The sequence below is a fragment of the Otolemur garnettii genome, unplaced genomic scaffold (genome assembly GCF_000181295.1).
Source record: "Otolemur garnettii isolate 467f Iridium unplaced genomic scaffold, OtoGar3 scaffold00158, whole genome shotgun sequence".
NCBI lineage: Eukaryota > Metazoa > Chordata > Mammalia > Primates > Galagidae > Otolemur > Otolemur garnettii.
The window spans coordinates 2,665,222-2,678,021 of NW_003852553.1; the positions used below are offsets into that span (position 1 = coordinate 2,665,222).

General features: G+C 49.1%; 1 protein-coding gene across 4 annotated transcripts in view; it reads right to left on the bottom strand.

The window, feature by feature from the left end:
- Window positions 1-12,800, bottom strand: part of BCOR (BCL6 corepressor) — a 48,148-nt gene that overhangs the window by 6,856 nt on the left and 28,492 nt on the right. For 2 of the 4 annotated variants that reach the window (XM_023519133.1, XM_003799891.3), the window contains 4 exons: window positions 6,486-6,749; window positions 5,719-5,961; window positions 4,825-5,150; window positions 4,232-4,486 (listed from right to left, as the gene is read on the bottom strand). In XM_023519133.1, coding sequence (XP_023374901.1) covers window positions 4,232-4,486; window positions 4,825-5,150; window positions 5,719-5,961; window positions 6,486-6,749 — 1,088 coding nt within the window. Of the gene's footprint in view, window positions 1-4,231; window positions 4,487-4,824; window positions 5,151-5,718; window positions 6,064-6,485; window positions 6,750-12,800 lie in introns of all 4 variants that reach the window. The other 2 variants (XM_003799893.3, XM_023519132.1) reach the window with 1 other exon arrangement.

Sequence of the window (12,800 nt, forward strand, 5' to 3'; positions counted from 1 at the left end):
AGGAGTTGGAGGTTGCTGTGAGTTGTGATGCCACAGCACTCTACCCAGGGGGATAGCTCGAGGCTCTGTCTCAAAAAAAAAAAAAAACAGTTCGCCTGAGAATCACTGTTATTTATCTTCTTTGGTGTGTTAAAATACTGCTATAAACCACTCTCGGTAAACAGCGCCGTCATTTATTCAATGCTTCATTACTTTGACTAAGAAAGTTTTCGAACATATAAAACTATATCTGCCACCAGAAAACAAATGAACCCGTGTTCCTATAAGCCATGCTCAGCAGAGGTGTCAGGAGTGTGAGAATTGGAGGCTGCAGAGAGTGTGGATGGCCCAGCACACGCTTGGTAAGGGGGAGCTCGAGAGGTCACAGTGGGCGCCTCCTTTCCTGACAGCTCTTAAATAATTTATCTATTAAACCTAAAATAGGTGGCATTGTAGCCACCCGTAAACATGAGGTTAGTTCTGAAAACCCTGTTTGCCCTTTCTAGCATACCTTGGTCGAAACTGATCACTCAATTGGGTGCTAACTAGAATGTTCCATATGTTCCCTCTGTGAACCTAAGCTTGCATGCTGCTAAACCTGACCATCCGTGCCCTGATGCTTCAGGTCACTGTGGCAGTTCCCTTCCAAAATAAGGGGAGGAAGAGAGAAGGCATGCCCACAGAAGCAGTTCTTCCTTCAGGTCCTAACCTGCCAGAAAGCCCACAATCCTCAGAGCTCCCAGGCCACCTGCCCTGAGCACTGGTATCCAGGATACCGCATGAAGCTGCTGCTCTTTTAGCAGGCCCTCACTAGCCAGACTCGAGTGGACGGCTGTACGCTAATGAGTTGTGTGTCCCAGCCAGGGAGAGGCCCCATCACATGGTTCTGGGATCAGCTCTAAGCACCACCGACTGCTGTGCACAGATCAATTTACCCAGATCCCGGCATCCTGCCTGCTGTCCTATCAACCCAGGGTTTATTTGCTCTGACAATTATGGCTTTCACCTGGAAACCTTCGTCACTATGAGGGCTGATGTGAGGGAACCTAGAAAGGAAAGACGTTGAAGCTGAAAGGTAACTCAACTCTCTTTTCCTGGAGGATGGCAGGCAAGGCACCAGTGACCTGCCAAGCAGGTCAGACTTTCTGCCATGGCCACCATAGTATTTCTTGCTTTGCCAAATGTGTAGGTGTTATGTTATCCCACAGTGATCTATATGTGACATCAGGAAAAGAACGTAGTACTGTTCCTATTCAATCCTTGGGGGAAGTGACAACCAACCGATACACAAAGAGGTTAACAAAGTACAGGTCTTTTGGTACCTGGTCTGCTGGGAAGTCCCAATGCAGGACCCAGGCTGGAGTGTTGTAATCCAGCCATGATCAGCATCCCTCAGACCCTCTCTGTTGGGGTAAAAGCAGGCTAATGACACTCTTCTAGTTAGGAGGGTGATGGTCTCTTAATTGGGTGGCAATTGCTGTCACCAACAGAGAAATGAAGTCTCTCTACCCAATACATTTCTTGGTTTATATTCTATGCTAGAAATGGGAGCATTTGAAGGGCAGCCCGCCCATTCCCAAACAAAATCAAACTGTTTTTGTTGGACTATTCTCTGTTAAGCGGCTATAAGCCGAATGCCATTAACCACAAAATGTAACCATAAAGGCCATAAACCCGACATTGTTAATTAATTAAATGCCTCATTAACTTTTTTAAAAACATGATTTATTCAATTCATAGAAAATTTAACCATCACCACTAAATGCGCAAGCATGTGGTTCCACATTGGCATTTTAGCCAAAGGAATAGAAGCCTCTTTACCAAGGGGGAAAGGTCTGCACTTATCTGGCCTTTCAGGTGGTCTAATACAGATCCGGAGAGAGAACGTTTCTAAACCTCAAGAACCAAACTGATACTAAACAAAGCGCAGACAGCCTTTTTTATTGCATGTGTTGAAAACAACAATGGTAATAAAGACTAACTTCAGGAAAACTCTCCCAAAGTTGTACATTCAAACTGTATGTAACCTGGGTTAAGCACATTATCCTTCTACTTTAAAAGATTTAAACTGCCACATCTTATCATTCCAACTTTTTTTTTTTTTTTGAGACAGAGCCTCAAGCTGTCCCTCTGGGTAGAGTGCTATGGCTTCACTGCTCACAGCAACCTCCAACTCCTGGGCTCAAGTGAGTCTCCTGCCTCCGCCTCCCAAGTAGCTGGGACCACAGGCGCCCACCACAACGCCCGTCTATTTTTTTTTGGTTGCAGCCATTATTGTTGTTTGGTGGGCCCGGGCTGGATTCGAACCCGCCACCTTAGGTGTATGTGGCTGGCGCCCTAGACGCTTGAGCCACAGGTGCCGAGCCATCATTCCAACATTTTAAATTTTCCTAAAAAGAAAATCAAAAGCTGGATTCAAGTTGAAAGCTTTCATTTAGTAATTACAACAATATTCAGCATCAAAACTGATGACCGATGAAATTTGCATAATTTGAAGAGAGAAAAAAGTTGTCCTTACATAAACATTCCCAAAGCTTCTTGGAGGACCTGCAAGAGTCTTCAAGAGTCTTTTGAGATTTCTAGTCCCAAGAATGAGACTGGTAGAAATGATGTCAAGATCACAGACCAGGCCAGGAGCCTTGTCCCCCACAGGCAACAGAGCATGCTGGCCTCCTGCCTCATCACCTGTGGTACTTGCTGGAAGCTCGAGTCCATTTTCTCAAGCACAGTCAGGAATGAGTAGTTCTGCTTGACATGCTGTATCTATCCTGTCCTAGGTGCTACTGTTCTCAGCTTGTGGGATAGCAACAGGCTGCCACTTGGATTTAATCTGCAAGTAACTGAGCTAATTACCAAATCCTCCCTGAGAGTTCTCCCTACAATAATCTAGACATCTCAAAAGGCGACATGTTGGTATGAAGAAACAAGAACAACAGCACATACAACCAAAGATATTCCGCAAGGGCTACAGATGACCAGCCCACAGTTGTGAGCAAACTCTCAAGTTCCTTTCTACAGCCTCAGGGGTGGGCTCTGGGTCAATGGGAGACCAAAGCTGGGCAGTCCCACCAGGAAAGGCTCAAAGCACTATGGACAGCAGCAGGGTCAAACTGTGCAACCCAGGGTTCCTGCCAAATCCTGGGAGCCCACAGCTGAGTGTGGATGCTGCCACCCTGGTGCTCTGCCACACCTCCACACTCAAGCTTGCTGAGCCACATTTTATTTTCATCATTCAACTCCCAGAGGGCTGATGCCAGCATAAAAAAATGCCTTTGCCCCTGTGGGCTATTACATCACAATTTCAACTGACAAGCATGTGGCGGGGGAGATGCACCAGGGGCAGAGGGAGTCGTCTATCTCAAGGAGGTTTGGAGCTATATAAAAAGGCCAATTCCAATGGGAGTCTGTCCTGGAGAGGACTGGCGGGTTCAGGGGACAGGGGAATGGCTAGGCTTCAGAGCCAAGCTGCTGGATTATTATCTGTCTAAGTCATTGAACCCCTCTGGGACTCAGTTTCCTCATCTGAAGGCAAGAGTAAAACTAGTTACTATCAAGCAAAGATGATGAAAGGGTGAAATGAGTTACTCCAGATCATATGGGCTTAGAGCACACAGCAGAGTACTCAGCCAATAAGCTGTCACTGTCATCACCATGCTGGAAGGGGGGATGGGCAGGAGGGAGTCAGTAAGTTGGGGGAAAGGCTAAATCTACATCCCTCCTCCAGACTTCAGCCTCAGGGCTACCCTGCTCTCTATTAGAAAGAGACCACTCAGGTCTGCCCCATCCCCCACCTCAGTGCACACCTTCACCTGGCCCACACTGCTGCCTCCCACTCGCTCCCCACAGGGCTACTCCTCCACCCCTAACAGCACAGGCAACCTCAGATAGAGCTCAGAACTTCTCTACCCCTTGCTAATCAGAATCCAAATGGGCTCATTAAAATTCCCCCAGTCGCCAAGCCCTGGGTTATGTCAGATTTTATATCAGAGATAAGTGAACGAGACTGGAGGATGCCGAAGCAGCCTACTTGCCTGAACACGAACTAAACATCAGAGAAGCCTTTCTTTTCACACTGCGATTGAACAAGCCACCGAAGAGACAGCAGAGAGTGTGGCTAACACAAATATCCTGCTGGAACATGGCACAGCCAACCTGATGTGGAGGGGGGCTAGGCCCCCATCTCCAGGTCCCACCCCCCTCCACACTATGTGCCACCTGCCCCCCAACCTGGCAAAGCCACAGGGACACTCACCTCATAGCCAAGCCTGGCTGCCCGCTGCAGGAGGGTCTCGCCAGCATTCTTATTGACAATAAGTCTCCGTGCCTCTGGCGGCATCGGACGAGACTGGGTGGTCTCTTGAGGGGAACTTGATCGTGGCAGCTGCGTGGACTGGGAAGCTGGTAGCAACTGCTGCAAGCGGTCAAAGGGTTTTGGCTCCTGCTTGGCGGGTGACAGATCATAGTCTGAACTGGACTCAGGGCGCTTTCGGAACCTCCGGACAGTCATCTATCACAAAAGCAGGTAGTGTACATTCTTAAGGCTGTGCCCTGCCAATGCCCAATGCCCACTGCTTCCCTTCATCCCTGTGTGACCACCTGTGTGGAGGAGGGACTTTTTTCCTTTGTCTTTCTTTGGGGGAGGGGGGGCTGTCATAGAAGATTGAGAAAAGGAGTTTCACTTTTACTAGTTTGAAACTTTGTAGCCACCCAGAAGACATGCCCATCTAGGACAGGGCAGTGATATGTGGTGTGGGGGATGAGTCTGGGAAAAGGAAAGCTTTGTCCCCAAGGAGCAGAGAAGCAGGGGAGGCAGGCATGTGCTCAGGAGCAGGGGTCAGGAGGTACCTTGCCGTCAGCATTTTCCACATAGTAGTCCCCCGTCATCGACAGCCCCCGCCGGGGCTCCTGAGGTATCAAGTGCTTGGTTTTACACAGTCTCTTCCCGGATGGCTTCTCGCTGTTGTCGGTGTATTTCTGCAGCAGGGAGGCAGCCTGGCAATCCTCTTCTTCGTCTGTGCACAGCACATCTGTCTTCTGGCTTTCTTTAATTTTCTGCTGTTTGGCAGACGGCCTCGAGGCTGGCGTACAGCTTGGCTGAGTCTGCTTTTTGCCGCTCACATTGGTGGATGAAAGGCTCTTCATGGGCGGAGAGCCGGAGAACACAGGCAAGCCTAAATATGGAGGGGGTGGCGGGCGGGAGGGGAGAAGCAGGCGTTACACAGTTGTAGCCAGTGCAGAAAGAAAAGCCCATTGTTAACACTGATCACTGGAGCGGCTTCAGTTTTTAAAGATATACCAATTATGTTTTCAAAACATTAATATTTTAATTATCCCATATTCAAATGGCAAATAGGTTAACCCACAAGTCGACAAGTGGCAAGTTTCTTGAAAAGGCCGGGAGGAGGGGACAGAAGCCTGTTTTTCTTGCTGTTCCGCCCCCCCACCCACTGGGCCTTGGGATGAGGGCCTTCCCAAGGCCAGCCAGCCTGGGTGCTTAGGACCTAATGACTGGAGACAGCCCAAGGCTGGAATGAGGGTGCTGGCAGGGCTCTGGGGCCACCCAGACTTCCTTTCCTGTTCAACCACAGGCAAAAACATCATAAGAGAGCTCCCTGCCTGTCACATCTTAGTCAGAGCCAACATCCACAGCCTGAGGTCCCCTCAAGATGCCCTTTCTTACAAGTGGATGACCCACCCTCCAGGAGTGGGGTGGGCAGTCAAGGGGTGGCCTCGACGTACCTTGTTCATTGTCACTGGATTTGAGTGACTCTTCTGACCAGCTTCTGTTGGTTTTGGCCTCTGCCCTTTTCCTGCCAGGTTTCTCTTCAGTGATGTTATTCCCCTGCGTAGTGGCCTCAGGCTGAACTGCCTGGGTCACTTCCTTTCTGCTTTGCCGGCCAGGTTTGCTGTCTGCTGCAGACACCTGCTGCTCCCACCGTTCTCTAAGGTGCAGCAAGTGGCGTTGTTTTTTAGGATGGAGCCCTGTTAATTCAATGCACACCTTCAGGTTGGTCAGCTCACTATAATGTGGGTCTTCTAAGTGGTTAGAGGAATTGTTTGTCATTTCCCTCTCAGGCCAGTCATCTAATGGAGAAATAACTACAAATTAATCAAAAGCCCTCTGGGGGGGGAACAAACTGTCTTATGCATCACTAATGGGGTGGGGGGAGGGGGAGGGGAATGGTGGCTGTCTTTGCTTGAGCATGTCTCAGGAGGGGGCCTATTTGTCTTTGGCCATCCCTGGGCTTCAGCTCCTGCATCTGGCTTGGACGGGAGGGGAGGAGAAGGGAGGGGAGGTATGAGCAGCTTCCCCAGGCCTCGGGGTGGGAATCTCACAGAGGCGGTGTGGGAATGGAAACGCTCCACTGCTTAGCTTAGCCTCACGGTGTCCCCTCACCGATTCTGTCTATGGGGCAGTGCGTTGCATATCCACACCTCCTGCACATAAACCGCGGCTGCATGCACAGGCCCCCCACAAACAGGCACCCGAAGATGACCAAGCTCACCTTTAGAGACTCGTCTTCGCTTGGCTTTCAGCAGAGGGTCCTCTGGCAGCTCCTCCGCAGTGGTCTCAGTGTGGCTGCTGTCACCTGAGACTTTGCGTTTCCTGTCCAGCCGGAGGGTGGGGCTGTGTGGCCTGTCTGCAGCCACCTGGTCAGCGGGTGGCTCACTCACAGTCTGCCTCTCTACCAAGTACTTCTCCACAGGAAGATCTTTGTCCTCTGGGGCTTCAAAGGAATCATGGTGTTTGTTTCCCGCACTATAATCATCTAAGAGGAACGGACACAAGAATACTCAAATCAGGGTCTAAAAGCCACCATGAGAACACAGGACTGAGGGAGCACAGGGGACCACCATACCTGAAGTAATTTGTTATTTACAGATCCTTCTTTGGAGACTGGGGTCCTCACACATTGTCAACACAAAACTCTCAAACTAGAACTTTCCAAAAGAAGGCCACACTGAAGACATTTGCCAAGTACAACAGAAAGTAAGGCAAACCCCCCCCCACCCCCAGAACATTCTCCTTCTACCTTTCTGTAGTTGGGGGCATGAGGGAAACAAGAAAGGCGATGAGTCATCAACATGATCCTTTTTTAAAGCATTATAGTCCTCTCTTTCAGCAGCAAGATCCAACCAAGCCTGGGTGGACCAAAATTTGCTGAGGTCATTATTTGTAATAAAGAGACCAAACTTTCCCAAAATGTCATCTATAGAAAGGATGACACCAATATTCACCTTAGGCCAACCAGGGACATGATGAAGAAAGAGGGAGACAGAGTGTCCAAAGAAAGCCTAGGTCCTTGATGGGAAGAAGCAACCACCTCTCCTGGAGGGCTCTGGGCCTACAGTCCGGGCCATCACCAATGCCTGTAACATGGGCAGAGTGAAGCTGGGAATCTGAGCAGAACCAGGGTGCTGGGAAGAAAGGCCTAATAAGGCCAAAGGCAAGGTTTCCAAAGTTCAAAGTCAACTACAAAGAACACAATCTGATGGCTTTACACACATGAGAGGAAAAGCTTATCACTTAAATCAAGAGTCTGCTTCCACTTCCTGTCCAAGATAGGGGGGACTCCATGGGGACATTAGTTACCCCTACTGGCACTCCTCCTCTTCACACCTTCCTTTACATACAAGTATCTACGGACAAGAGATGCCGTCCGCTTCATTGTCAGGTATCTTTTCTACACCAGGTCCACAATTGCAAAACTGCTCATTCTAGCATCACTGTGGAGCTTTTCCTTGAATCATCTCAGCCCAACATCATTTCCTACTTTTTCTCTAATCCCATGAAATAGCTTGTCTACTACTTTGATGGTGATGGCTTTTCTAATATACAATAAAACATAAAACAGTAACTACTAACAACCACTGTAAGGTGGTTGCCCTTGGTCTGCTAAAATGACTCTGCCCCAGGGGGATGAATCCAGGATCTTGGTAACACTGAGCTGAGTGGCACAAGTCAGCTTCTAGATGAAGTGGCACATACCTCATGTGACCTCATCCCCCCTCTCCCCAGCCCGCTTCAAATGTCACTCCCACTCATGACCAGCCCCATTCATTCCCTCATCAGCTTCTCTTGGCAGCGTTCCCAGTGGTTAGTGGCAGTCGGCTGTGGGGGTGAGTTTCATCCTCGCTTTGGTGAGCCTGTACTTCAATGGTAGAAGGATCCACTCATCTCCTCTTCAAGGATGTCCCAAGGAGGAGAGACAGACAGGCTGCATCTACTCTTGTAAAGAGTACTCCTCACTCACCATATGGATCAGGATGGCTGGGACTTGGCACCCAAGCCCCCTCTAGGAAATACCACCCTGGGTCTCTGTAGTACATCTGGCACTGGGTGGGCACCCAGAAGCACAGCCAGGCGAGTCCAACATTGTAGCAGCAGGAGGAGAAAACACACAGGCTGCCCAAACTCCTGGTCCGTACTGGACCATGTCAACAATGATACGGCTGCCACACTTGGTTTGGCCTGGGGATGCTAAGAGGGCAGGCTTCAGCTGCTCTCTGACCCTCTTTACTGCTCTAGCAGTAACAGTGCCACTTTACAGTTCAGCACCTCTCAGTTGTAAAGTGGGAATAATATTGCAAACTGCCTTCCCCAGGCTGACCATAGCAAAGGAAAATGCCAGAGAAAATACTTACAAATGGATGCTAAGACCCACAGACCAACTCGAATGTTAGCCCTGATATTTATGAAATTTTTAGATGTCAGTTCTCTTAAGTATACCATTTGACTGTCCTGATTCAATCACCCTCCCCTTTTAAATTTTTGAACTGTACTCCCCTTTTCCCTTTAGGCAGGAAAGATGGCTCAAGGTAGGTGGTTTGAAGTAGAGGTGACTTGGTGATATATGTCGCAGTGCCTTCCCCACTCCCATTTAGGCCAGCAGCTTGGCAGCATGGGGCCTCACCCTTAACAAACTAACTGCCTTGCCACCTTTCCCACCTCAACATGCCTCCTCTCACCTTATTAAGAATCTTTTAAACCTTTGGCTCAGAGACTGTAGCTCAGTGGCTAGGATGCCAGCCACACACACCAGGGCTGGCAGCTTGGAACCCAGCCCAGGCCTACCAAACAACAATGACAATTACAACAACAACAAAAATGGCAGGCACCTGTAGTCCCAGCTACTTGGGCGGCTGGGGCAAGAGAATCACTTAAGCCTAAGAGTTTGAGGTTGCTGTGAGCTGTGATGCCACAGCACTCTACAGAGGGTGACATAGTGAGACTCTGTCTCCAAAAAAAAAGAATCTTTTAACCCAAATGCCTGGAATAGTGGCTCACACCTATAATCTTAGCACTCTGGGAGGCCGAGGTAGGTAGATTGCCTGAGCTCAAGAGTTTGAGACCAGCCTGAGCAAGAGTGAGATCCCATCTCTAAAAATAGCTGGGCATTGTAGCAGGTGCCTATAGTCCCAGCTACTTGAGAGACTGAGGCAAAAGGATCACTTGAGCCCAAATGTTTGAGGTTGCTGTGAACTATGAGGCTACAGTACTCTACTGAGGGTGAAAGTGACACTCTGTCTCAAAAAAACCCCAAAAATCTTCAATCCATGTTTTAGATTCAACTTCCACACTTTACACTTGAAATCCAAGTCTCATAGCCACCTGTATTTCTAATAGTCTCAACCCTATCTGAGGCATCTTTCTCAGAGAGAAGGTTTTCCACTGAAGTTCTCACCCTCATGGTAAACTTACTAACAGTGAAATGAGTTTATCTCTCACCCACTTGACCTTTTGCCCAAACTGCTGGCATCTTCTGTCTACAGAAAACAGCCTGGAAGGCTTGTGATCATTTATTTTGCCAGGTGTTGTCAGTGGGCAGTGACTGACCTCATCTCCCTGTTCCTTGTTAAATAAGAGTACTCCTACAAACATGAGGGGAAGGGCTTGCCATCTATCTTTCTTGGGGGTTCCCAGAGGGAAAAAAATGCAGGGGAGGAGCTCTCCCTTCACACACCACCTCCTGTTCCCCCATTCCTAGGGAGGCTGGCGGGCGAAGACAAGGAGTGTGTGGCACCCAGGCTTGCTTTCCACCATTTCCCATTCAGTGGGGGATGACACTCCTGTGCCTGGGAGGCTGTGGCACCCTTACAGGTAATCCCCAATCCCCCTCTACTCACTGAATAGTCCTGAGCTAGTATCAGGAACTCTCCATTGCTACATCCAGGATTCAGTGAAGTCACACCTGCCCACACACATAGTGTAGCTGCTTTCTTCTCCTCTCTCAAGAGCATCTTTTTCCAAACTAGGACTATTCTCCTTCCCCCAACCCTAGAGCCTCCCGAGGCAAAGATTACAATCCTCCTCAGTGAAGGTCCCCCAAACCTTATGCTAGGGTGACCTCTCTTGTACCATCAAGAATCCTGAAGAACATCCACCTTGACTGCCTAAGAAACATATGGCCAACAGCTATGCAGGAGTGGCTCCATGCCACTTCCTATATACTGTGACTTGGACCTCCTCAATTGGGGCTATTCTAACCACTATCCACGAGAATTACCCTTGAGGGTGAAGATGGGTGGACAGACAGAGATAGATAAGGGTGCTAACCATTAGACTCCACCATTGTTGCTGTTTTTGGTCTTCTAAAGTGTGAGGCCATGTATCCTTGGTCGTGTGGTCTAGGCAGATGTGAACGTGGCTGAGCTGTTTGCGGTTTAACACTTGCTCCCTGCAGCACCGTCATATAACATGCAATCCATACCTCACATAATTCACCATGACTGTGCCAGAGCAGTACCTCATAGAAACACTGCTATAGCAACATTTACAAGTCACTGTGACAACAAAGCAACTTCACCAGTAATAGCCATGCCGAGTGAGGCCTAGACAAGATAGGAGAGGACTATAACTTTTGAGAGTGACCCATGACACCCATTCCCTCGCAGGTAACAGCACTGCCTCCAGCAAAGGCATCAGTAGCTATCTCTCTGCTCCAAACTCAAAGTAGTTTACCAAAGCACCCAAGCACTGCTCTCTTGCAAGAGACATTTCCTAAACCAAGAAGTCTCACAGAGCCCTTTGACTCAGGCTTCCTTCAGCTCCAGCCCAGGCATTGCTACCAAGTAGGTCCTGGGTCAGCCCCAGCCAAGGGACTGGCAAGGGAGACAGAGACTCAGATTCCAGAAGAAAGGGTTAATATGTACATCTAATACCTATCAACAAAAATCAGCCTGTCAATCAATAAATGTAATGTCCCCCTTGTCCCATCCTATCTTCAAAATGCCACTGATGGTTTCTAATAATAAACTTTCAAGTTTGAGGAGCTATGTAACTCACATGTTCAACTTTTACTCACATGCCCATATTTTCATAAAGAGTGAATGAAAAAATCTTGGCCATAGAGTTTTCAAGTTAATCCATTTTTCTTAAGTAAGGCCCTTCAACAAGACACATGCACGTGAGTGGCTCAGGCTGTGCAAAAGGCACCTGCTGCCTCAAAAGCTATGGGCACTGCAGGAGTGGAGGGCCACCTCAGGAGGAGGGAAGTTTCTGGGAGGTGTCCTCTACCCGCTTTGTGACCCCTGCCCACTCTAAATTCCTACCCTACCTCCCATATGCTCACAGGTTGGCACCTGGCCAAAGTGACACCCTGAGCCCACATGACAGACTGATGGCCAAGAAGACCCGGTTAATGTGCAGCTAGATGGATCTAGCACCTGCTGAGCCCTGGATAAGATGGCAGGGGCAGCAAGGACAAGTACTCCACTCGGTTATTCCTCTCGATTAACCACAAACCAATGGAGACCCACCTTTTTCTTTGCCCCGATCTTTAAAAATGAGCCATCACCTTCCCCAACCCTTCTTTTGTTCTCTTCCACAGCTCATCACACATTAGCATGTGGTGACTTAATGGCTTGCTGGGCCCTGGGTGCTCCAGGAACAGAGCCTATTAATTTAAAATTAGAGGGGCTTAGGGAAGGAGGGAGGAGGCCTTTCTGAATCATCTGAGGCTCAGGACCTGTTCCCCATCCCATTTCGAGGTTCAGCAGGAAAGACAGGAAAGGACACAAACTTCTCTGGGAATCAAGAAGGGGTAAAGCTACTTAGAGGTGAATTGGAAGGCAATGGCCACTCTGAGTCTGGCTATGTTATTCAAAAACTAGAGCAAAGACAAGACTTAAAACTGGCTAAGTGGCTTGGCACTTGTGGCTCAAGTGGCTAAGGTGCCAGCCACATACACGTAAGGTGGCGGGTTCGAATCCAGCCCAGGCCCCCGCCAAACAACAATGACGGCTGCAACCAAAAAATAGCTGGGCGTTGTGGCGGGCGTCTGTGGTCCCAGCTACTTGGAAGGCTGAGGCAAGAGACTCACTTGAGCCCAGGAGTTGGAGGTTGCTGTGAGCTGCGATGCCACGGCACTCTGCCCAGGGGGATAACTTGAGGCTCTGTCTCCAAAAAAAAAAAACTGGCTAAGTTCCTGTTCCTTTTTCCAGCCTTCCTCACCAGCCACTTAGAGAACAAAAAAGTACTCTCACGTGTCGCAATCTCCTTCCTCTCGAAGCACCTTCCCCTCAATTCATCCTTGCCCACTTCTCCCAGGTGCCTTCCCAGAAACTTTCCCAAGAGCTAGTATTACAAGGTAGCTCAGAAAGGGTGGGGAAGGAGGGTTGGCTTGGCACCTGTAGCTCAGTGGTTAGGGCGCCCAGGCACATACACCAGTTCAAACCCGGTCTGGGACTGCTAAACAATGACAACTACAACAAAAAAATAGCCAGGCATTGTGGCGGGTGCCTGTAGTCCTGTAGTCCCAGCTACTTGGGAGGCTGAGGCAAGAGAATTGCTTAAGCCCAAGAGTTGGAGGTTGCTGTGA